At 49.1% G+C, this 25,765-nt stretch overlaps 1 protein-coding gene across 2 annotated transcripts in view; it reads right to left on the bottom strand.

Annotated features, from left to right (window-relative positions):
* The window catches only part of CES1 (carboxylesterase 1), a 31,272-nt gene that overhangs the window by 2,941 nt on the left and 2,566 nt on the right, over positions 1–25,765 (bottom strand). Inside the window, exons 2-11 of one of the 2 annotated variants that reach the window (XM_025920511.2) lie at positions 24,878–25,085; positions 21,111–21,255; positions 18,151–18,284; positions 15,610–15,763; positions 13,759–13,863; positions 12,676–12,780; positions 10,048–10,086; positions 5,722–5,862; positions 4,055–4,135; positions 3,662–3,809 (exon numbers count right to left, since the gene is read on the bottom strand). In XM_025920511.2, the coding sequence (XP_025776296.1) occupies positions 3,662–3,809; positions 4,055–4,135; positions 5,722–5,862; positions 10,048–10,086; positions 12,676–12,780; positions 13,759–13,863; positions 15,610–15,763; positions 18,151–18,284; positions 21,111–21,255; positions 24,878–25,085 (1,260 nt within the window). The remainder of the gene's footprint in view (positions 1–3,661; positions 3,810–4,054; positions 4,136–5,721; positions 5,863–10,047; positions 10,087–12,675; positions 12,781–13,758; positions 13,864–15,609; positions 15,764–18,150; positions 18,285–21,110; positions 21,256–24,877; positions 25,086–25,765) is intronic. The other variant, XM_025920512.2, reaches the window with a different exon arrangement.

Genomic DNA, 25,765 nt, shown 5'->3' with positions numbered 1-25,765 from the left:
GATAGCTTTATCCAGAGCTGTCCACTCTGCCTGCCCCTTCAGCGCCAAGTTGGGGGCCACCAGTCTAGGGTGGTACATGGAACTGGCACTTTGCATGGACCCCAATGCCCACAGCAGAATGGCTGATGGGGAAGGGTTGGGTCCCTAGTCTGGCTGGAGGAGAAATGATACAGCTTTTTTCCCCTTTGGGTGCCATAACAAACTTGGAAAGTGCAGAAAAAAGGCAAATGACCAAAAAGATCACTTATAATCCTAGCACCACTTGAAGACACCTCTGTTAATATTTTAGCATATATCTTTCTATGCATATACAAATGGGATGATAGTGTATATGTCATTTTGTAATATACTAAAATCATTTCTCCATATTAAATATTTGTCCCCAAATGATTTAACGTTATATGCCATCCCCACATGAGGAGGTAGAATAATTTATTGGAATGCCTCCCCGACCCCCCAACAGTGCACCCTTGATTTAGCCAGAGGTGCTGTCTGGAAGAAGCAACCCTTCTGTGGTTTTTAAATCCACATGTTGGGGCGCCTGGGTGGCGCAGTCGGTTAAGCGTCCGACTTCAGCCAGGTCACGATCTCGCGGTCCGTGAGTTCGAGCCCCGCGTCGGGCTCTGGGCTGATGGCTCAGAGCCTGGAGCCTGTTTCCGATTCTGTGTCTCCCTCTCTCTCTGCCCCTCCCCCGTTCATGCTCTGTCTCTCTCTGTCCCAAAAATTAAAAAAATAAATAAACGTTGAAAAAAAAAAATAAATCCACATGTTAAACAGCTGCTTCAAGGTCAAGCAGAACTCACTGACGGAAGGGGCTGTAACGTCCCTCCACCACTCGGGAGTTTTAGAAAGGAGCTCTTTGCCACAGAGGGAAGACCTTCTGTGAATGAGAGAACTCCTTTGGGGCAGCCAGCATGCGGCACAAAAGAGAATTCTCTCTCTCTCTCTCTCTCTCTCTCTCTCTCTTAACTTTCTGCCTAAAACCAAGAGGAGGTATAAAATTCCTACAAGCACAACACATGTTTTCAAAGGAAAGTAGGGCACAGATTAGGATAATAGGGCAATAGCAGAAGAAGAATAGGAGAAGCAGAAAGGACAGACTTTGTTATCTAAGTTTGCCATTAAAGCATGGGGATGGCCCCCCCCTTTTTTTTTAAGGAAGAGCTTGTGAAATTGGCAGCATTGTCTTTATTTTTTAATCTGAGTTTTGCAAGTGAGAGAATTAAGAAATCCCAGGCATGCACTGGAAGGCAATTTCACACCATGTATCAAGAACTTTAAAATGCTCTAACGGCCCCACTTGCAACTTCACTTCTAATAACCAATCCTAAGAAAATTATTAGAGACTTGGTTAAAGTCTGACTTTAAAGGCTGAGCATAATATATTTTTCTTGCATCGAAATATAAGCAGCCAGACTAAATATCCAATGGGACAGGGATACTAAAGTAAATTTTGATGCATCATTCCATGAAATAGTGGTTGTTTTTGAACACAAAATAGTGTTCTATGAACAAAAATATGACATACGATATCAAATTAATTTCTAAATTATATGTAAGACATGGAAAGATTATTCAAAGAAGATATATCAAAAATGTATAGCAGGGGAGCCTAGGTGGCTCAGTCAGTTGGGTGTCCGACGTTGGCTCAGGTCATGATCTCGAGGTCTGTGAGTTCGAGCCCTGTGTCGGGCTCTGTGCTAGTAGCTCAGAGCCTGGAGCCTGCTTCAGATTCTGTGTCTCCCTCTCTCTGCCCCTCCCTGCTCTGCTCTGTCTCTCTCTGTCTCAAAATAAAAATAAATGTTAAAAAAAAATTTAAAAGAGAACGTATAGCAGATGTTTCTAGGTGGAGGAATTTAGAGTGATATCTAATTTCCTTCTTCATGTGTTTCCATATCTTAAAAATTTTCCACACATGTAGGATATTAATTTTATATTCGGAAAACTTTCTGTTTATCAAAAAGAGATCGAGGCAAATACAAAATGAAAGAATAACATTGACAAAAATCTGTGTGGTCCTGGCAAGAAGACCCCGAATTCAAAGTCATAAGATACCAGATAAAAAAACACAAGTCCAGTATAGCTGGGACCAGCAGACAAAGCAGAAGAAGATGCCACAAGCCAGGCATGTATCCAGAGGCAAGACCAAGGTTATGAAAGGGCAAATTTGACCCCAGGCGGCTCCTGGCTGAAGCGTTTCATCAGGACCCCCGGGAGGAAGAGACAGTAACTGGCTCCTGCACATCACTATACGGAGGGCTTGGGGACAGGGTAGGTCAGCTCTAGCTGCTTTTTTATCATGCACAGAAAGTCCTGAATTTTAAAAAAAAATTTTTTTTTCAACGTTTATTTATTTGTGGGACAGAGAGACAGAGCATGAACGGGGGAGGGGCAGAGAGAGAGGGAGACACAGAATCGGAAACAGGCTCCAGGCTCTGAGCCATCAGCCCAGAGCCCGACGCGGGGCTCGAACTCACGGACCGCGAGATCGTGACCTGGCTGAAGTCGGACGCTTAACCGACTGCGCCACCCAGGCGCCCCAGAAAGTCCTGAATTTTAAAACCCCTCTGGCATGGTTAGATAGAGAACCATTTCCTGGCTTGCAGACTAGGTGAAGGAAGGGTCCTGTGAGGACCTCGTAAAGACGCCCAGAAGGGATGCATCCTTTCTAGATGAGCTTATCCAACCCTGGATCCACCTCACAGCCTTGAATCAGTGCAGGAAGGTCCTGTGGTAGAGTCAGCACACATCGGGATGGACAGAAGCCAGCTGTGTACCTGGACAGTCTCTGGAACACCTGCCCCCACGCCTCCCACTGCTCATTTCTTTTGTTTTATTTTGGTTTGGTTTTCTTTTGTGTTGTTGTTGTTGTTGTTGTTGTTGTTGTTGTTTTGGGTTTGTTTGGTTTTTGGTTTTTGGTTTTGCTTTGTTTGTTTTTGTTTGTTTGTTTGTTTCCTGATTATATGCTTGGCTTCAGTCTTACCCCCAGCTTTACCAGTTAACAAACCAGTTTGCAGCTAGCTCTGACCTTGGACACCTGCCAAGGCATATCTTCTAAGACCTGCCATCTGGCCCCACAGACCACTGTAACTTCAGGGGAGGGGTCCCTGTGGCAGGTGCTGCTGGTGCCTCACCACATATCCAACTTCTGGACGTGCCAGCCTGACTTCCACCTCCGGCGTCCCTTTGGCCACCAAGAGACCACACTGCCCGTATGTGAGGCAGGTGAGAGCTCCAGGGAATTACCAGCCCCTTGGGAACAGCCTTCAACTCATGGCTCATGAGAGTGAAAGAATAAATACCTTTGCCCCGTGCCACTCACACGGAATAGCCCCGAGACGCGACTGGAGACACGATAGCTCCAGGTGTCCAGGGAAGTCTGATTGGTTTCCTTCTCCTTTCGGGGCACGTCTCCATTCTTCTGCTGGTGTTTTCTGGGGTCACCTCCCAAATAAGCTACTTGCATTCAGATTCTTTTCTCAGAGTTGGCTTCTGGCAGACCCAAAGTTAGACAGTGTTCCACCCCTGGCCATATGGAATTGGCCTTGGAGGCTTGACCATTGGTGGTTTCCACATATCTGTCTATGCTGAGAAGTGAGTAGGACCGACAGTGAAGCTGGTGGGTTCAGTGTCCCTCTCCTGCCCAACCTGTGGGACTCACCTCTGTGGTAACGGGCCACAGTCACAGATGGGACACCAAACATCACATCTCCAAGTGCTTCCAAGAACAGGTCTTTCTTTTTGACAGGGTCATCTGTCCCTTCTAAATACTTCTCAGCAGCCAGTGGAATCAATTCCTCAGGGATGCCCTGAAATGGAGCACAAGTAAAAGTGGCCCCGGCCCCCACCCCAGTGAATGACATAGAGAATGGCTTGCATTAGTGGTAAATCTCTCCAGCACTGCCCTGCGTGGTGAGGTGGGAAAGGCAGAAAAGTGGGGGCAGAACGCTCCGGCCCCAGTCTGCATTCTGCCATCGAATTGTTCAGCTATTTGGGGCAAGCCTCTGCCCCTCCTTGGGTCTCAGCCAGTTCCCATGGTTCCCCAGACTCTTACAATAAGCGGGTAAGACTTCCACAGGAGTGACATGGCTGTCTTCTGGTCCAGCTTGCCTTCAGAGAGCGGGTAACCCATTAGCTGTTAAAACAAGTGACACAAGTGTGAATCATCAAGAATTAGCACAAAGAACCACACTTACCAACCAACCAAAGGTCACTTTGTCATGACTTGACAGACATGGGTTCCTGATGAGTTGGGTAAAATCAGTGAGACAAACAAGCTTATTATATCCAAGCAGGTGCAAAAGGATAAAGTAAATGTGAAGAGAAGCTGCCCCAGGGCCTTGCACTGTGTGTGTGTGTGTGTGTGTGTGTGTGTGTGTGTATGAATCATAGGCAAGAATCCCCACCCTGGACATGGAGACACACAGGAGAGATTTATGCCTGGCTAGTGTTGAAGTAGAGGGCTCTGAGACAAAGAACACCGACCTCACAAATACCCCCACTGTCTCAGATGACCAAGGAAGCATCAAATCCTGCCATTGTGGCTTTGGTCCGTCAGTGACCTCTGAAATTTCTGTGCTCCATCCAAACCTCTGCACTGTAGAACTTGACCAAACTCTAGCTTGACTGCCAGAGCTTAAGATTTTGTCCCTAAGATTATCCCAGTTCCCCTTAACGAGCTCCCGGACACCAAGGGAATGTATTATTTATTCTGGCCCAAACCTGGTGATAGGTTGATAGGTCCCTGAACCCCCTTTAGAGCAGCTACTTTAGAAAGCTTGCAATTACAATTCTTTCTCTGCCCTTTGAGATGTAAATCTACCACCCAAAACTGTTTCCTCCAGGACCTTAGGGCCACCTTTTGAAATGCAGACATTCAGCCCCTAAGTCTCCTTTCTCCCTCTCAGTCCCTGTGACTCTGGTGGGCACCCTGCTGCCACCTGCACACCACTGCCTCTGGACAAAGAGACAGAAATTTGTTTCTGGAAAAACAGCACTTAACAAATCGAGGTGGACTAGTCCCGCGGACAGACTCCCCCGCCCTCCGTGCCCCTGTCACACCCCCACAGTGTCTTTCCTTGGCACATTCAGGCCTTTAACCAGGCTCCAGCCTTTTGTTGCAGGGACCTGAGTTCAGCTCACACTGGTCTCTCCTCCCTGCTGTGGGGGTAGAACTAAATAAGACTGTCCTCACCGCTTTACCTGGCATTGGCTGTGTTTATTTCTGACAGAGGGAGAGCACTTCTGACTTTTCGAACTTTCACCCCAGAGGGAGAAAGCTCCTCTGACTCCCCCAGTTAGATGACCAAGAAAGAGCAGGTGCGGGATTTATGGAGGGACAGGGAGAGCACCAGCCCAGGTGGACGGGCCGCAGGGGCTCAGGCGTCACTCCTTAACTGGGAGTCCGTCCCTCTCCCAGTCTCGGTCTGCCCATCTGCCCAGTGATTATCCTTACAGACTCCCCCGGCACCCACGTTGTGGGATTCTTAGATTGGAAGACAGTCAGAGTGCTTGGGGAGAGGGGTCCCCAGGTGGCAGTGGGGCCATCCTGGAGAAGTTTCCCCACGGAAATGTCAATGCCCCTCCTCATGGAAATGTGAAGGGGACAGCTGCCCTGGATTCAGAGGGGGGCCTCGAGAAGGAGGAGCCTCTGTGAGCAGAGATGGGAGGCGTGATGTGATGGGTGGGGGAGGGGAGCCTAAGGGGACCCCACATTCTCACCTTTGGAAGAAGCCAACCAAACTCATGCTTGTTGATTCCGATGATATAGGGAACAAAGTTGAATTTCTTTTCTGCCAGAATCTCTTCAGGCATCTTTGGTAACAGTACTCCATCCACCACGATGGGCAGGAAGGGATGGCTCTGGGAAGGAGGGCATCATGGTGTCTGGGCTTCTGCTCTCAAGGCCACACGCATATCCCCCTCTCCACCTGTCAGGGCAGGGGGCCAGCACCCCACACCTGCACGGCCACAGGCGGTGGCCACAGAACTCAGGCTCTTCCAAACAGGGCCAAGTGCATGTGACCCCAGAGGCAGAACTAGCAGTGGGAAGTCTGAGGGGGGCAAAACTCACTCAAACTGAAATACATGTATACATATCTCTACATATTTCCATACATTTATGTACATATAAGCATACATTAAATTTATTAAATATAAATATATTAAATATATAAATATATAAATATGCAAATATATTTTAGTATTAAAATCTATAAACATATACATTTTATATAACTTTATATAAATACATAAAATATATACGTATATATATACACACACACACATATATATATACCGCACGTATATGTAAAAATTTATATGTCTCGATTTGCAGTTTACATTTGCCTATGTGGGTCTCTAGAGTCAATTCTGTTATCCGTGGCTGTTCGGTTCTCTAAAGGCACCGTGGGCTCTGAATTAGCAAATGCGGGGCCACTGCTCATGGGGAAATACGACGTCAGGTTCCTGCAACTATCTGGTCACATTTTCATCAACTCCGTTTTCCGTGTGCTTAACGACACCTTGATGGAATATGCGTTGCCTACAAATAACTAATTATATGTAGTATTTATTTATAATAAAACACCAGCTGAGGCCTCACCATCTTCCTGGGCCCTCGGGAACATGCCTGGAACTTCCTCGCCTTCAGCCTCACGGCAGGGTTGTTATGCTTTCGTATCCATGGTCATCTCACAAAACCACGAATGTGCCCGATTTCCCACAGCTTTCATCACATACTAGATGGTATTTTAGCGCTTTCCCAAGCCGCCTCAAAGACAGATCGGCAAGTTGCCCCTTCCTGTTCCTGGATGGGCTGCCTTATTGATCCCTTGCTGCTGAACTCACAGCCCACAGCACAGTCAGCCGCCCTGGAAGAAGCTGATCTAACTAACACACAAAGGCCCATCACAGCCTGGAACAAGCCCTCCCTCCGGGGCACGGGACAGTGCCTGAGGGGCCACTTGCCACAGTGAAACCATCAACAGAAAGCACAAAAATGCGGAAAACGTGGCACTGAGTAGACAGTGGAAAGGACACGTGTTAAGAGTATGAGACATGAGACAAGAAGCCACAGGCTTTGCTGCATCTCGAACGGGAGCCTACACACGGTCTCTCAGCCTTCTCGCCACTCCATGTCCACGAATGACAGTAAAAAGTGTCAGGAGTATCAGGGCGCCTGGGTGGCTCCGTTGGTTAAGCGTCCAACTTTGGCTCGGGTCATGACCTCACAGTTCGTGGGTTCAAGCCCTACGTCAGGCTCTGTGCTGACAGCTCAGAGTCTGGAGCCTGCTTCAGATTCTGTGTCTCCCTCTCTCTCTGCCCCTCCCCTGTTCATGCTCTGTCTCTCTCTCTCTCAAAAATAAATAAACATTAAAAAAAGCAGTGTCAGGAGTATCAGTTTTGGGGTCACACATTAATTTTAGAGAGTAGATGAATTCACAAACACAGAATTCACAATTAATCAGAACCAATTGTGCTTATTGGTCTATATTTAATTAAACACAAGCTGCTATTGATAAACAGTTCGCTTCGAGGAGGTAGTGAGCCCCCCATCACTTAAGGTGCCTAAACAGAGACCCGATTCCTTCTTAGAGAGAAAAAGCATGAATAAAATCATCAGGGATGGGCTCGCATTGTATTGAAAAAAATGTCTCCATTTGAGGTTTTACCTTTGATGAAGATCAGTTACGTGGGCACAGATTCAGCAGCACCTGACCCCCATGTCACCATCCGGGGAGCCGGCTCTGGGCATGGTTATAACGCATATTTGGCCACAGTCGTTATTAAGAATGTGGGTTTTGGAGCCAGATTATCTGGACTTGAATTCTGGCTCTGCCACCTACTGGCTGGTAACTTGGGAAAGTTATTTCATCTGTTTGTGCTTTAGTTGTGTCATCTGTGAGACGGGTTGAAATAGGGATTAAGTGACCGAACCGGTGCAGAATGCTCGGCACAGTACCTGGTCCCGGAGGCAGCTCGATACACGTTAGAGATCACTCCTAAAACTCGCTGGCAGTGCTCCGGAGCCCTCGCCAGCTCCATGAGCCGTATTTCCAGCTCCACACGCCATGCGCCTGATCCCCCCCACCGGATGGCAGGCGGCGTTGGACAGCCCCCTGTGGCTCCAGGAAACTGCATCTGCCCTGCAAGGGCCAATGAAGAGATGACAGGCCATTTCTGGCAGCCACAGAAGGGGCTCAGCGGGACCGGCGCCCAAAGCCTAATCCAGAACAGGCACGGCCTGGGAGGGTCGGATGTTGCGGCATACTTTTTGCACAATGCCTGGCACACAGCAGTCACATGGACGTGTCCTGAAGGGATAACTCCATGGGGGCGAGGGCGTTTGTCTTGTAAGAAAGGTCAGCCTTTTAAGAAGGAAGTGACATGCCCTGACCTGTGTTTACAAGGGTCAGTCTGCGGCACCGGGGGACGAGGGTGGGGGGAAGTAAACGTGGAAGATAATCAAAGTCCAGAAGAGGGACAGAGGGCCATGATCTGACCGAGGTGGCGTCCCACGGAGGCTGACAAGTGACACCAAGAACAACACGATCGCTTCCCAGTGGCTGCCTTGTGTGGGCCTCGGGCATTCCCAGGCTGGGGTCAAAATCCCAGGGGCTTGCTTCACCACCCTCTTTCTCTTCTGCCCCATATCCTGTCCATTAGCAAATCCCACCAGCCACGACTTCAAAAATACCCAGATGCCACCCCACTGTCTCACCACCCCCTCTGCTACGGGCTCAGCCCAGGCTGCCATGACCTCTGGCCTTGACTACTGCAGCTCAGGGGCCTTCCAGATGGTCTCCCGGGGCTGCCTACCCTTCCCTACCTTCAATTTCAATGCAGCAATCAAAGAGCCCTTTTGTAAAACCCAAGGTCAACTCACTCCTCTGTTCAAACCACTCCCAACACTTCCTCATCTCACTTGAAATCAAAATCCAATTCCTTTAAAGGGACCGCCCCCACCTCCCTTTCCTTTCTAGCTTCAAGCCTGTTCTCTCCTCTGACCCCCTCCACACCAGCCACACAGGCCTCCTGCCTCAGGACCTTTGCAGCTGCTGTTCTCTCTGCCTAGGATACTCTTCCTCCAGTTTACCTGACAGCTGCCTTCCTCTCTGCCTCCAGAACTTGGCCCAGATGTCACCTTCTTCTTGAGACTTCCCTAACTCTGCTATGCAGATTCAAACCACAGCAAACTCTACACCCATTTCTCACTTTCTTTCCCCCCATAACAAGGACCCTTTTCTGTTACTGTACGCTTCCCTCACTCCAAGGGCATTGTATCTGCTTTGCCTGTTTTATTGCTGTTTCCCCAGCTCCTAAATCAGGTCCTTTCACACAGTAAGTGCTACTTAAATCTTTGCTGAATGAATGAATGAATCTCCCTGAATGCTCACAACACCTTTGAAGGCAGGTGCTGGTGTCCATCCCCAAGAGAGAGCAGAGAGCACAGGACTGTAAATGTTGCCGAGATAATGTCTCAGAACCTGTCAACGTGCTGGAAAGTAAGAGGGGAGGAGGAAGGAGATGGGGAGGCTGCTATGGGGTTCTGGTGTGGCTGGGAGGAAGGTGGTATATCCTCAGGACTGAGATTCTCAGCCCCTTCCGGACGGCCCCTCCAACAGTGTAGCTTGGACAGCTAATCAACCCAGCAGCCTCCTGGGAAAGGCGTGAGCTCCTCAGTGAAGGCTCCTTAAGAAACGCTTCATCCAGCTAGCTCCACGACCCCATGGTGGAAGTTTCTAGTCCCAGCCCTCTCCTGAGGGGAATTTCTGGGAGCAGGAAATGTAAACAAGAAGTGGGCGGTAGGCTGGGGCCAAGGGACACAGAGTTGGTAACTGGATTGGGAATCAGGGAAACCTGTTCCAGTCCCATGACTAGTCCACCTGGCTGCGTTATCCAGGCAGGTCACTGCCCCTCTCTGAGCCTCGGCAACGTAAACACAAGGAGTTACCAAGAGCCCACAAGGGAGGGTTCATTCATTCCTATTTGACTAGAGCTTAAAGGTGTCAAGAAACCTGTAATCAAGAAACCAAAAGTCCTTACCTCTCTGGGGTCTCCATATAAATCAATAGTGAAAAATTTCTGTGAAGACAAAGGCAGAGGGTGTGGGTGAGAAGGCTTCCAGGGACAAAAGCCATGAGAGGTGAGCCAAAGGTGTCAGGTTCTCCCTCCTGGTGCCACCCTGGCTGGACTGAGAGGAAGTGGGCAGGACACTGGCTCCCCTGGGCAGGGGCACAGGTGTAGGCGTGGGATGGGGGAGGGAGGCGCTGGAGAAAATGTCTGTTGTTTGTGCCTGCCCTCCATCCATTTCCCCTACTTGTTTCCCCAGGCAACATGACCCCAGCATTCCTTTGGGGGACCTCCCTCTTCCCCACTCTCACTCCATAAATCCAGGCATCTGTATGTGACCTGGGGTGCCCCATCTCCCTGACCATAGAGATTAGTTCAGGTATGGGCACAGGCCCATGTTACTCCAATAGGCTTTACCCCTCAAGTTTTTGCTGGAATTATTGTGAAAGTTTCTAAATGGATAGGAATGTAAGTCTAGATGCTGTTGCTATCTTTAACCTCCCCAGGGAACAAACTTGCCTGAGAGAAAAAAAAAAAAGCTGAAAGATAGGGCAGGTATATTCTTAATAATATCATATGTGCATCTGGATCCAGCCATGCCTGAAGCCATGTATTCCTCAACTGTGGTTTAGTTTTCGGTTAGTTTCATGAAGATTTTGTTACAACACATTTCTTTTTCCACTCAAGGAATTTTGAGAGGAGTCTCCTCTTGTATAAGAAAGTCCTGACTTAAGAAAACTCACTGAAATTCACCCCAACCCATGCTCCTTTTTGCTGTATATTTGTTACACTGTAGCTAACAGGTCTCACTAGAATGTAGCAAGTGACAAGTAAGGTATTCTTTATTAGGGCTGTAGCCCTACCAGTCAGTGAGTTGTATGTCTGTGTGCCTGTGTGGGGGGGGGGGGGAGGAGTGTGTGGGTGTGTTTTGGGGAGACACTCTATATCAACTCAGAAACATAACATGGGCTGTTAATTTCTCTGGGTTTTCTCAAAATCACCAAGTCTCTCCTTATAAACTGAGTCTTCTTAAGTCAATGGAGAATTGCTGAAATAAACCTACCTCTTTCCAGGAATCAGAAATAATTGTGTTTTTATTCTTTGAACGCACTGATCACCTTATTTGAGACTGAGAAACCAAGATCCAAGCCCCAAGGCTTTGGACGTTGGAGTTAAGCCAGGAAATAAAACAGAGTCCAGGGCCAGAGGCCTAGCCTTAGAGGGTCCGGGAATATCCTTAGAGGCTGAGGGTTCAGCTGAGAGTCCAGGGGCTTAGGCTACACCTTAGCTCACATTCATACCCTTCTCCCACAGAGGGAATAGTTCCCATTGGGCTTACAAGTTGTATTTTCTGGGCGTCCTTGTGATGACACTGTCATAGCCATCCATCAGTCCTCAAATGTCCCTCCTCTGTGAAGCATCCCTACTGACTATTATGAATGTTTCCTCTCTGTTTACCCCCACCACCCTTAACCCATGAAGTATATGAGTGTGTTTCTCCTTGGACAGATCCTCATAAGCAAGGACTGTATCTGATTAATGTCTGCATCACCCACCCAGTTACCCTTCTCCATACACCTAGGATGGACGGAGGGAGGGACGGATGGATGGACAGATAGATGGATGGATGGATGTAGATGATGGAAAGAGTTGGTCAATAAAATGGCGTAAGGGTGAATCGGACGGATTGGTAGACAGATCAACAATAACTAGGTGAGGGATGGATCACTGATTTTGGATGACAAGTGAATGGTAAGTGAAGATACATGGTGGTTGGATAATGTAGAGATGACTGAAATGAACGAAAGTTAGGGATGGATTGATATTAAACTGATAAAAGAACATTGATGAGTTGGGCAGACTGGTGGATGAGTAGACAAATACGATGATGAATGAATTGATGGATGGATGGTTGTTCCAGAATCACGATGGAGGCAGAGTCTCAGAAAAGCCAGAAAATTGGGCCACCACTGGGATATAATTGAGGTAGTTTCTAAATTAAGCAAGATAAATTGTGACAACCTTCCTTAAAATCTTTGTTCTTACTATCCCATCCTCAAAATTCAGAACAGTAGTTATCTCTGGGAGTATGTAATGCTTCATTTCTTAAAAATACATTTGGAAACAAGAATGGGAAAACAGTAAGTTTTGATAGAGGTGAGAGATTATGATACAATTTGTTCGTTACGCTGTTTTTCAACTTTACAAATGTTTGAGATATTTTACAATAAAAAAGAAAAAAAGAGGGGCGCCTGGGTGGCTCAGCCGGGGAGCATCTGACTCTAGATTTTGGCTCAGGTTATGATCCCAGGGTCATGGGATCAAGCCCAAGTTGGGCTCGGCATGAGCATGGGGTCTGCTTAAGATTCTCTCTCTCTGCCTCTGCCCCTCTCCCCAGCTTGCATGCTCCCTCTCTCTCTCTGTCTCTCAAATTAAATAAAGAAAAAAAAAAAAGAAAGAAATTCCCATTCAGATCCAGAGGCTGACACTGTTCCCCAGGGGAGAGACACTGTCCCAGGCAGGTTTCTAGGTCAAGGGGACTGCTGAAATAATGAAGCCTGGGTGGGGTGCTCGCGTGGCCACGAGAGTGGGTACACCTACCATCTTCCGCGATATCTCCAAGAGCTCCTCTTCTGTCTTCTGGCGCAGGCAGCGAACAGTGACAGCCGAGGTGGTGGTTTTACACCCAGCAAAGAGGGCAATTTGCTGCAGAGATCACAAGCAACAGCAGAATTCAAGAGCCATGTCCTTTCCCTCCATCAATAAAGAGCTGTTCTACCCCGACCTTCGTTTTTAAAGACAGCGGTGGGGGAGCAGAGAATACTCGAGACCAGCAGGTGGGGGTCCTGGGTCCCGTCGTGCCAATTAGACAAGCTTTGTCCTTATTCCCCTGTCTCTGTTAAAATGGGTGTAACGATCTCCAAGCTGAGCGTCTAGAGGGAGGGAGCGCAGGGCGGGGGATCGGGGCGGGTGGGGGGGGGGGTGCTGTAAGAGCATGGAATCCAGAACCACACTGCCTGGTTTCAGATGTCTTTTCAGGAAGCCTTACACCCTACACACTAGCTTAGGTGCTTCTTTTGGATTACGTTATGACATCAGACACCTCTGTTTTATTGCTCTTATCAGCTGAGACTTTATAATCTGTGTGATTATGTAATCATTAATCTGCCTCCTCCATTACAATGCAAAATTCACGAGGCTGTTAGATGTCTGGCTATCCCCAAATTATGTGTTGAATGAATGAACGAGTGAATGAATGAATTCTCCAGGAACCCACCCCCCCAGCCATGAGGCACTTAAGGAGGAGCCACTCCAGGCCCACATCCTGCTAGTGGGTTCACCAGAACTGAGACCCTGAGAGACGAGATGTGGGGACAGTCCGCTGCCCACTGTGTGGCCTGGCAGTCCGCCTTGGCACACTTTGGGAAGAGTGTTCGGTGGACAGAGCACCATGCTGGCGGTCCAGAGCCACGTGCTCGAATCCCAGCTCTGCCCTGATCCCTCGTGGTCCCTGGCAAGCTGCTTCCACTGTCCGCCCAGTTTGCTCAGTGGTAAAACTGGGAGGCTGGCTGCCACGTCTCCTTGCCCTTCCAGTTTCATGACTCTGGATGCCCTGGCAGGAAAGTCCCCTGAAGACTCCAGGGGAGCGGAGCAAAGGGTGTCAGGTGACCCAGTGTGACCCACCTGAGCTGCATCCTTCATGTCTTTCTTGACCAGGGCGGTAGTGAGGGCCACGCCACTCTCGGAGATGGCCCGGTGGAAGAGGTTCTTGGCCAGTGGAGATAACACCTGGCAGGAGAGTGGACGGAAAGAGAGTTTCTGCTGGTGTGGAGGGCTTTTCAAGAGCTATCCCATCCACAGCTCTACCCTGGCCCATTCCCCTGAAGACCCTGGACTCAGTAGACACAGCAGGTCCTTGCCTGGCCTGGCCTGGTCCCAGGCCGATCCTGGGACTGGTTTCTCCAAGAGAACCTTAGCTGGAGAGAGGCAGCAGCACAGAAAGAGGGGAGAAGAGGAAGTGTTATGATCGCACTGATCCTAACAATCAGAACTATCTAAACACAGTGTGGCAACTCCTGGCCACACTTTATTTTTTTTTTAATTTTTTTTTTTAACATTTATTTATTTCTGAGACAGAGAGAGAGACAGAGCATGAACGGGGGAGGGGCAGAGAGAGAGGGAGACACAGAATCGGCAGCAGGCTCCAGGCTCTGAGCCATCAGACCAGAGCCCGACGCGGGGCTCGAACTCACGGACCGCGAGATCGTGACCTGGCTGAAGTCGGACGCTTAACCGACTGCGCCACCCAGGCGCCCCTCCTGGCCACACTTTAAAGACACAGTTCCGATTCCCCATTTCCATTACTCAGGATTTATCCTAAGAAAAGTGATCATAACGTTTATAATATAATTGGGAATAACCTAAGCTTCCAAAATCATGCAGTTGAGTGAATAAACCATTTTCCGTTCTTACCGTGGAATACTATACCATGGAATACCATGGAATCTACAACAAAATGATATTAGTGGAAGAGTGTTTAATGTTCAGGGAAATGTTTCCATTATAAGATATGCTAAGGAAGGGTTTTGTTTAAAAAATCTTAGGTAGATAAATGATAGATCAATCAGAGATAGATGATAGATAAATAGATAGATAGATGAGAGAGAGAGAGAGAGAGAGAGAGAGAGAGAAACAGGGTAAGCGAATCATGGAGGAAAAAACTAGAAAAGTGTCAAAATGTCCATGGTGAGCTTCCCTGGGTAATGGGGCTATGGATGACTTCTTTTTCTTTGGGTTTGTCTGTACTTTTCCTATTTCTCCACTTAATAAGATATAAAAACATTTCCTTCTGAGTGTTCCACAAGGAAACCAATACATACATTCAAAATACAGTAATGGTGCTGACCCTCAACAGTGAAGGGGCTGGAGGGTGTTCTATGGCTCCCAGCACTTTGTCAGCTGGTTTCCATCCCTGCTTCTCTCAGCGGCTCCCCAGCCTCATTCCCCACACCTGGTCCCCAGGGGCCCCAGGAGCCCACACGGCTCCCCCATCCCTTCCCGACCCCACTTCCACCACCCTCCCCTGGTCACACACTCCCCCCATCCTAGCTCCACCTCTGCCCTGCTCTGAGCGCTCACATCCCCCGACAGGCAGACCTGGCTTCAGGCCGAACAGTGACGCTGTCCAACTCTTATTCATAATCCATGCTCACCCCTACCTTCCAGGAGAAATGCAGTGAATCCTAATGTTAAGATGAGTAGGAAGGAGAGAGAGAGCTGGAGCTCAGCCACGTTAGAAGAGGAGGAATGTCGCCGCTGTGGCTGGGGCTGGAGACTCTCGAGGACCCAGGACACTAGCCTGGGCTCTGAGCCTCCCGGGGGCCAAGGAGAGTTTGACCATTAGCCCTCCCCCCCATCTAATGCCGTGCAGAGTAGGGGCAGCCCTAGATCCAGATCTCGTAGGAAAAGGTGCCAACAGGGCAAAAGGCTCCAAGGAGTCTCATCAGTAGCCGTACCAAGGCCAGGAACACTTACAAGAATAGAGACGCTGATACCTCCTGCTGACTCCCCGAAGATAGTGACAGAACCCGGGTTTCCTCCAAAGTTGGCAATGTTCTCCTGGACCCAGCGAAGTGCGGCCACCTGGTCCAACTGACCCCAGTTTCCCCGGCTGTGTTCGTCCCCTGTGCTGTTAAGAACAGGGTGGAGGCGGGAGCACAGACTTCATGGCAGGGCTCTCAGGACCATGAATGGGGCTGGGGGCCCTAGGTGAGTCTTCTAGTAAAAGACTGGGCTTCCACAACCTGACACAAGGGTCGTCTTCCGTCTTCATTTCTGTAGCCTTGTTCTGTTGTAGGGCTCTATAGTCATTCAACTGGGATCTATTTACTGAGTGTCTACTTTATACAAAACACTGTTCTAAGAGCTAGGAGCACATCTGACAACGAAGCAGGCAAAATCTCTGATATACAGAGCTCACACTACAGATCACACACAAACAGATAAATACAGAATATGATGTCAGATAATAAAAGTATTCTCAGGAAAAATAAAACAGGGTGAGGGAAAAGGCAGGAGTGGAGCAGCTGGGTCCTATCTCAGATCACATGACCAAGAAAGGCCTCTTTGAGGTGGTAGCGTTTGAGTAGAGACTTGAATGGATGAGCGCGTGAGCCTTGCACATATCGAAAGAAGGGAATGCCAGGCTGAAAAAACAGACAGTGCAAAGGCCCTGGGGCCCAGTGGACAAAAGTAGGAGTGTCGGACATGCAGCTAGAGGGCTCTGTGGGCCTTGGTAAGACCTTTGATGTCATTGTTAGCAATGTGGGAATCCATTTCAGGGCAACAACGAGGTTCCATTTATGTCTTCAATGATCGCCCTGGCTACTGTCTGGATTAGACGTAAGCATCCAAGCAGCAGGGTTATAAAAGTAGGTGGTTATTACAATCATCTAAGAGAGAGACACAGAGGGCTGGTTAGGGGCCATAAGGGCGGAGGCGAGAAGTGGTTGGATCCTGAATATATTCTGAAGGTGGAACCGAGAGGATTTGCTGACCCGACTGGATGTGAGGAGTAAGAAGAAGACAAGTCAAGGGTGCCCGCTAGTCTTCTATCTGGAGCAGGTGGAAGGAGGGGCTTCCAGGAGCCAACAGGAGGCACTGTCAGGAGAGTAGGAAAGTGCGGAGCGAGGAGCGGTGGGGGTCAAGGGTTAAGTTTGTCCCGTGGAGTGTGGGGCCCTTCAGGCGTCCAGTGGAGATGGCAGCAGGTGCAGGTACCAGTTAATGCCTTACACATCTGGATTTCCAAGGAGAGGCAGGGACTGAAACGGGGAGCTTTGAATGCGGCCCCTGAGGTCACCCAGGGGGCCAGTGGAGACGGAGAGAGAGATACACATGGAGGTCAGAGGGTCTCGTGTGAAGAGTCGTGTGCGGATGCTGCCGAGGTTGGCCCAAGAGCTGTTGGGTCACTGGTGACCTCGGCCAGAACGCAGTGGTGTGTTTGGAGAGGAACCCTGACTGGGGTGGGGTGGACCGGGAGGGGCAGCAGCAGCAGAAATAGCTAATATAGCAGTTTGACTGTAACGGGGAGCAGAGAGACGGGCCACGGCTGAGAGAGGAGAGGAGTCTCAATGGTGGCGATTCATCCCGAGGCAGCACTCACCTGGGGTAGCCCTCCTCCAGCCCTGGGGGTCTTTCTTGGGAGCAGCCCACCCCCGGCCCACCCTTCAGCCATCTCAGGGTCAGCGGGACTGTGTAACACAGAGGTAACTGTGTCCTGCAGGGAAACTGGTCCCTGCCCCATGGAGACTCAATCGGGAAGACACTTGCCTTCACTCATTTGGGCCAAATTCCAAAAAAGGAAACGGGAGGAGTGGGTCTGACATTCCTCCCAGGGGGGCTGTCCACTGGAGTCAGATGCACCGACAACCTTCAGCTCCAGACACCCGTTCCTTTTCCTTCACCCACAAGGATGCCCGGACCACGTTCCTGCCCGGACCACGTTCCTTCCTTCTTTTCTCATGTGGTAGCCTCTAAGTGCCCTGCTGCATGCTGTCTCGATAGATGTGTGCAATGTGCTGGGACAGCACAAGTGAGAAAGAGAAGAGTATTTCAGAGGGTGTAACATTTGGGTTGGGCCTTGCAGGATGAATAGAAGTTCATCAGGTACCGGCGCCTGGGTGGCTCAGTCAGTTGAGGTGTCCAACTTCGGGTCAGGTCATGATCTCACGGTTCGTGAGTTCGAGCCCCACGTCAGGCTCTGCTGTCAGCACAGAGCCTGCTTCAGATCCTCTGTCCCCGTCTTTCTGCCCCTCCCCCCCAAAAATAAACAAACATTAAAAAAAAAAAAAGGAAGAAGTCCATCAGGTAGAACGGGCATTCTAGGTAGAGAGGATACACCTACAAAAAGCTCAGAAGCAAGTGGACCCGTGTGGCTGGGGAAGGAGAAGATAGGTAGAGCCCAAATATGAAGGGACTTGGATGCTTCACTAGGGAACCTGGCCAAGATCCCCTTGAGGGCTGACATGATCAGAGCTGAATCCTTGCATCCTTGCTTTGGGGGCCAATGTATCTTACCTGAAGTATCCCCAGATGCCCAGGCGGTACTGAATGGTCACCACCACCACATTTTCATGGGCAGAGAGGACCAGTCCACTATAGGTTGATGCTCCGCCCACCATCAGACCCCCTCCGTGGATCCACACCATCACCTGGACAGGAGGGAAGCAACCGTCCTGGTTAGAGGAAGCAAAGCCGGGAAGGGCCTCAACAGGTTATCTGGTTTGGTCGCCTCCCTCTTGACCGTGACCCAAGGGGGCCGATCCCTGAAGTCCACTAGTCCCCAGCAAAGTGGGAGCAGGCAGGTGCTCCTTTCCTCTGTGCTCCCAACCAGGGCCTGGGCCACCACCCTACTCGGTACACCCTGGCTGTCCCTTCCTGGGTCCCCAGCTCCAATGTCACCAGGCTCTTCATGCTGACAACTTCATCATGGGAGCAGCCGAGGTTGAGAGTACCACGTTCTCCCCAACACCCAACACTCCCATTGTCCTCGTGCTCGGACTGTTCCCACAGCCCTGCACGCCCTGCCTGCCGCAGCCCTGTATTTCAGCCTCATCTTACCTCGTGTGCGGTGAATTAAACGGCTCTGGCACATGAATGACTGTCTCGAGAAGCACACGTGCCCCCAGTGGGGTTTCTTTCAAATACACCTTCCTTCTGCCTCCTCTGCAACCCCAAATCCCACCCGTCTTCCAAAGCCCAGCCTAAAAGCCACCTCCTCCAGTAAGTCGTCATTCATTGGACCGATATGATGTGAGAACCTACTATGTGCCAGGGACCACGATAAGCCTTGCGGATGAGGGTAGACACGGCACTTCATAATGCTCGGCTCTGGCATGTAGGCGCTCATACAGCCAGGGAATAAGAGTGCTTGAAAAATAATATTGCAATAGTTTTATTAATAAAAAAAATTGGGGGTGGGCACCTGGGTGGCTCAGTCAGTCAAGCATCCAACTTCAGCTCAGGTCATGATCTCACAGTTGGTGAGATGGAGGCTCGCATTGGGCTCTGCACTGGCAGCACAGAGCCTGCTTGGGATTCTCTCTCTCCCTCTCTGTCTCTCTCTCTGCCCCTCCCCCACTGTCTCTCTCTCTCTCTCTCTCTCTCTCTCTCTCTCTGCCCCTCCCCCACTGTCTCTCTCTCTCTCTGTCTTTCTTAAAATAAATAATAAGCTTAAAATTTTTTTAATGATTATTTATTTTTGAGAGAGAGAGACAGACAAAGTATGAGTGGGGGAGGGTCAGAGAGAGAGGGAGACACGGAATCCGAAGCAGGCTCCAGGCTCTGAGCTGTCAGCACGGAGCCCGACGTGGGGCTCGAACCCACGGACTGGGAGATCATGGCCTGAGCCAAAGTCGGACGCTTAACCGACCAAGCCACCCAGGTGTCCCCAAAAATAATAAACTTAAAAAAAAAAAAAGAATTTGTAATACTAAGTGCCAAGTACCATTCCATGAAGTAGGGACTAATGCTGTCCCGTTAACAGACAGGAAAACTGAGGCATTTAACCCGCCTGAAGTCACACAACTCATAAGCAGCAGAAGCAGGACTTGACCCACCCAGTCTGGCTCTGGAGTCCATCCGTTGAGCCACCCAGCGCAGTGTGGCCCCCAGCCTGGTGCAGTGGGCTGGCCGTTAGGACAGGAGTAAGATCTTCCCTTCAACTCTAACTAATGCTTCAGGAGTACTTGCCTTGCACACTCACCAGCCACTGAGACAAAGCTTGACATGCGTCATCGAATGTGTGACTAAAGCTATTCTAAGGAAACAGAGCCAGGTCTCTCTGCTAGTAAAAGGCAGAACCAAGGCCTAAGACCAGACCCTGTAGTCCTGTGTCCGTAAGTAGGGGTCCTCCCTCTGTTCCTCCCACACCTCTGATCCCTGCCCGCCTCTGCGGAGAGGGACTGAGTTTGCAGTCATCTGCCTGATGGCTGAGGCAAGGGCTGGTCAGCAGTGATTCACTGAAGAAGCTGGTCAATGTTTGAGCATTGCAGATGGAGCCATCCTCCACAGTAATGGCTGTCTGGTGATGGCTTTTTTGTCCCTCCTATGTCCTAACCCCCAGGTGTAGCTATGCATGGGAGGGCACGTAACAGAAGAATGGATGAATGAATGAGTGAGTGAAACGTTGTCCCATCTCACTGAGCTGAGCATATACAGTGCTAGTTTCTGCTCACAAGTCCACAGATGCCCTCCCCCCACTCCAGGGCATCATGCCAGGTGTGCTTCTGGGAGATGGCTGGGTGCTAACATCCCCACGCCTCTCCACCCCAGAGAATACCTCCTTTTCCAGGAGACCTTCCTCCAAGCTTCAGCTTGAGTTTGGAAGCTGCCCCACCTCTAGGCCTCTTTTATTGTGGAAATGCTGACTCATGGGGTCATAGGTCGGTGTCAAAGACAATCAAGGAAGGAGATTAGCTACAATAAAATCCCAGAAATTTGGCCAGAGGCAAAAGAAAGAGCTTCATGGGTTGCCCCAGGCTCTTCCCCTAACATCTCTCAGGGGACCCCGGAAGTTGACAGAGGAGCATCTTAAGTGCTGAGGAAAGGCCACCCACAGGCTCACTTTCTCAGTCTGAGCACTGGTTTGAGACTCAGAAGGCCTATGCTCTCATCCTGCCAATCCCACAGCGTGATCTCCCCTCCCCCATTCCGGACCTCAGTTTCTCTACTTGTAAAGGAAGGATTGGACTGGTGGCTTAACTCTAAGAGTAATCATTCTTGTCCTTCTATCAGCAAGAAACAATTTGTCAAAAATCACAATGTGCATGACAGAGGCACAGCAAACTTGCCCAAAGGCCCTGTGTCTGTCACTAAGGGAGACTGAGGTGTGGAGAGCTTGTGTTTCTTGGGGTCATGGGGTCTGACCGTGGGAAGTAAGGGAAGCAGGGGGTCCCTGAAACAGCCCCCACTCAAGCTGCCTTCTCGCTCTTCTGGTCTACACCAGAAGACCCGCAGTGCTGGAAGCTTCTGCTTACCGGCAGCCTGTTCTTCTTCCTCAAGTCAGCAGGAGTGTAAATATTTAGGTACAGGCAGTCTTCGGAAAACTTGAGAGGAATGCTTTCCTTCCTGTTGGTAAGGAGGTCGGAGAGCACCTGCCCTCCCACTGCATCCTGGGAGCACCTAGGGAGGGGACAAGAAAGAGGAGCTTTTGAGGTTCACTCGGAGCTGAACAAATGCCTTCTGCGGTCAGGCCAGGCCTTGGGCTGGTGGGTTTAGGCTGGTAAGTAAAGCTGTTCTTACTAGGCTGGAGACATTGGAATGGTTCAGAGACTCTCTCAGGAGAGGCGGTGAGGGAGAGTCTGGGTAGGGGGCCTGAGGCTCACTCACTAAGGTCTCCTGGGACCAGGTACGGTGAGAAGCACCTCTCCCCTTCCTGGAGGCTTTGAGGGGCCCTGGGTCAAGGAGAGGAGGCTGCCAGTATGCTGACTGCCTGGGAGAGGACTGTTTCAATGCCAGAGGAAACAGTCCCTGAAGCATCCCAGCTCTCCGTGTTCCAGGTAAACGTGTCCTCCACCAGGTGAGCATGTTCTAGTTCATGGTAGACTTCCATAATCCCTGCAAAGTCACTCACATGGCAGGCGTTTAAGGACCACAACAGGTCAGGGGTGAAATGTGTGTGGGGCCATATCAGGAGAACTGTATTCTGGTCCTGCCTCCCTCACTAATTTTCTGGGAGACCCAGGGTGAATCCCTTGCCTGCTTTGGCTTGACTCTGCCAGGTCTCTGTGAGGGAAGGGATTTCTATAAGGGCCTTGCAGGGGCGCCTGGGGGGTTCAGTCGGTTAAGCTTGTCTGACTCTTGATTTCAGATCAGGTCACGATCTCGCTCTTCGTGAGTTGGAGCCCCGCGTTAAGGCTCTGCACTGACAGCACGGAGCCTGCTTGGGATTCCCTCTCTCCCTCTCTCTCTGCCCCTCCCCTGCTTGTGCTGTCTGTCTCTCAAAATAAGTAAAATACACATTAAAAAAAAAAAAAGAAAAAAAAAAGGTCTTGCAGCCCTGACATGCTAAGAATCTATCCAACCCAGACAAGCACTATTGGTTTCCCTAATAACAGATCTTAAAGCTCCAACATAGATTAAAACTGGTAATATTCATGGCCCTCCCAGCATGCCAGGTGCTGTTTTAAGTACTCCTTATGTACTAACCCCTTTAATCCTCCCATGACAAGCCTATAACATAGATTCTATTACTATCCCCATTTTACAGTTGAGAAACCTGAAGCACAGAGAGGTTAGAGAACTACCCAAGGTCACGCAGCCGGAAAGATCTATACTATGTAGTGCATTATATTTCTAAGGACATAATAAGCAACGCTTCTCGATCTCAAGGTACCAGAAGGCAGGTATCACTGCCCCCCGTATGTAAATTAGGTACGTGAGGCACTTGGATGACATAGCTATCAAGTGGCAGAATCAGGGCCCCCAACGGTGACTTCTTAATTTCCACCGTAAGGGAACTTTCTCCTGATCACCAGAACAAGGAGCTTAATAGTCATAAAAGAAGAAAATCAAACGTCAAAAGAGAGAAAAGAGTTCAACGTCACTAGTGTTCAAATTAATGGGGAATAAATAGCAAAATTATGTATAACTATAATGATAATAATAATTATTATTATTTTGCCTATCCAACAGCCCAAAGGTATTTTTTAATAACCCCACGCATTGCCAAAGTTCTGGTGAATGGAGGTGTTCATATATTAATAGGAAGAGTGTGGTTGGAACATTTCTGGAAAGGAATTTAACAGGAGGTGCATACTCTTTTACTCAGAAATGTCATTTCTTCGAACTTATCCAAAAATATTCATTGGTGGGCATAAAGATTTAGCTGCAGGATATTCATCAGAGTGTTATTTATACTATCAAAAACAACTTAATGATTCTATGTCAGTCTATGATATTTAATGACATAGAACAATGTTCAGGATATATTTATAAATGAGCAAAGCAGGCATCTAAACTACCTTTATCGTGTGAGGTGATATTGTTTTTTATCATAAGAAATATCTATCTGGCCTCCATCCTAATTCTGGAACAGACTCCCTAAAACCTCTGGCATTTCCTCTGTGAAGAAAACAGCAAAGATATTTTTGTTGTGTTAATAAGGTGACTTTTGATCACACTTCAGATGGGAGCTGGTTGTCAGGTAAATGAAACACTTATTAAAGACCTGGAACTTTCAGTCCTGCCCCCTGGCCTCTGGGGAGGCAGGAAGGCTGGAGGTGGAATCCTGGCCAGTGGCCACTGGTTTCATCAATCATGCCTATGTAACAAAGCCTTCCCCAAAATACCCACAGGACAGGGTTCAGAGAGTTCCCAAGTTGTTGAATCAGAATGTTTTAGGGCCACTGTGCCAGAACCCAAACTCTAGAAGGACACAGAATCTCCTTTGTTCGGGACCTCACCCCACAGATCTCTTCGTTTAACTGTTGATACATACTCTTTAAAAACCTTGTAATAAACTGGTAATCTAGTGAATAAACCAGTTTCCCGAGATCTGTGACCACTCTAGCAAATTAATAGAACCCAAGAAGGGGGTCATGGGAACCTGTGATTTAGAGCCAAGGTCACAAGCACAGTTGACAGCTTGGACTACTTGTGATTGGCATCAGAAGCAGACAGCAGTCTTGTGGGGTTGAGTCTTTAACCTGTGGGATCTGACACTATCTCCGGGCAGAACAGTGTAAGAATGAGTTGAATTGTAGGACACACAGCTGGTGTCAGAGAATTGTTTCTTGATGTGGGGGAAAAGAAACCCACTCATTGGAATTCAGTGCAGAATCTTATGGATTCTATTTTTAATGGAGAAAATATGCAATAGATAAAAGACCAGAAAAGCAGAATCTAGAATGTGAACAGCAGTTCTCTCTATGGGGGAATTGTGTATGATTTTCATTGTCTTACCTTTACTTACCTGTGCTTCCTCCATTTTCTGTACTAAGTATGTTATTACCTTTGCAATCAGGAAATAAACATACATACATTTTAAAAATACTTTAATGCTTATTTATCTTTGAGAGAGAGAGAGAGAGAGAGAACATGAGCAGGGAAGGGGCAGAGAGACATGGAGATACAGAATCCAAAGCAGGCTCCAGGCTCTGAGCTGTTAGCACAGAGCCCGACGCCGGACTTGAATTCATGAACCTCGAGATCATGACCTGAGCCAAAGTCAGATGCTCAACCGACTGAGCCACCCAGGCGCCCCTTTGGTCAGGGTGATTGGGACATACCAACCACTGCTCTGCTCATGACTAGGTACTTAGACACACCTGGGAGTTGAGAACTTTCCCAGTCAACTCCCCTCAGGACTCCCCACCCACAAACCTCCTTCACCCACCCTGCTCCCCCATTTTAGCAAAGTTCAAGATAAGAGAATAAACAGAATCATTACAGCTGATCTCCCTCACTGACTCAACTTCTAATTCTTTCCCAAGACATTTATCATATTCTAACATAGTACATAATTTATTAATTTGCATATTTTTTGTTTGTTATCTAACTCTCCCTGCTCGAATGCAAGCACCACGAACATAGGGATAATTTTCATGCATGGATCTTAGGAACCCAGAACATGCTCAATAAACGTTTGTTGAATAAAGGGCTCTAGAATGCTGTGAGTTCTGCAAGGTTTTTAAGGATCTACAACAGCTCAGAGATTTCAGAGCAAAGCCACTCAGGGTGTTGCCTTGGCTCCTTCCTGTATCACTTTGAGACAAACATTCCCATTGAAAAGATGCCAGCTTACATAGGAGGGTAGGAGGTGGTATTCTTCACGAAGTTCCATGGCTCTGCAGGCTGTGGTGGAGCAAACCTCAGGGATCCAAGAGGAGGCCTGGCAAAAGGGATTCCCAGGAAGACGGCCACAGGCTGTGCAAATCCTTCTACGCTGACGTGCTTGCCCAGGACTTTGCCTTGAGAGGTGTCCACCACAGGAGGTGAGGACGGGTGCCCTGCTGGACATCCAGAGGAAAGAGAGGAAAAGTTTGACCTGGACTGCAGGTGGGTTTTCCGCTTTCAGCGTGTGACCTTGAATGAGTCACTGAAACCCTCTGGGCCTCGGTTTCTTCTTTGTAAACAGCCCCTTACTCGGGGCTATCTGGATTGGTATTGGTATTGGAGGTATGATACCATCAAGTAAAAAGGAAATGCAAGAAAAAGAGCTGCTGAGAGGATCAAGCCTTTTGATTCCACCCTTAGAAGACTCTAGAAACAGGTATCCATTAGGACCCAGGCGCTGAGCTGCATGCTGGCCGAGAGGATGAACAAGAGGCACTCCCTCCTCTCAGTGTCTCTGAACCTTGTAGGGAGAATGAGTCATAAACACACCTGACTCCACTCAGAGGGAAGCAAGGGGGTTGGTGTCCTGAGAGAGGTCCCAGTGAGGCCCTACAGGAGTCAGAAGAGGCAGGGGGACCTTCTGATCGGTGGCATCATGGGGACAGTGAACTTGGAGCTGAGACTGGCAGTGGGAGAGGGGGACCCAACAAGCAGCAGAGGAGAGAGTGGGGATAAAGGTATAAAGCAGAGAAGAGAACGTGCCTAGGTGAGGCTCTGAGAGCAAAATGCAAGGCCAGCCTGAGGAAGAGCGAAGGGAGTCGCTGGGGAGCGGGTGGCAGCCTGTAATGAGTCAGGT

Source organism: Puma concolor, chromosome E2 (assembly GCF_028749965.1).
Source record: "Puma concolor isolate L17-30 chromosome E2, mPumCon1.1.hap2, whole genome shotgun sequence".
NCBI lineage: Eukaryota > Metazoa > Chordata > Mammalia > Carnivora > Felidae > Puma > Puma concolor.
The sequence above is the reverse complement of the archived record's forward strand: the minus strand, read 5'-3'. Positions and strand labels throughout refer to the sequence as shown.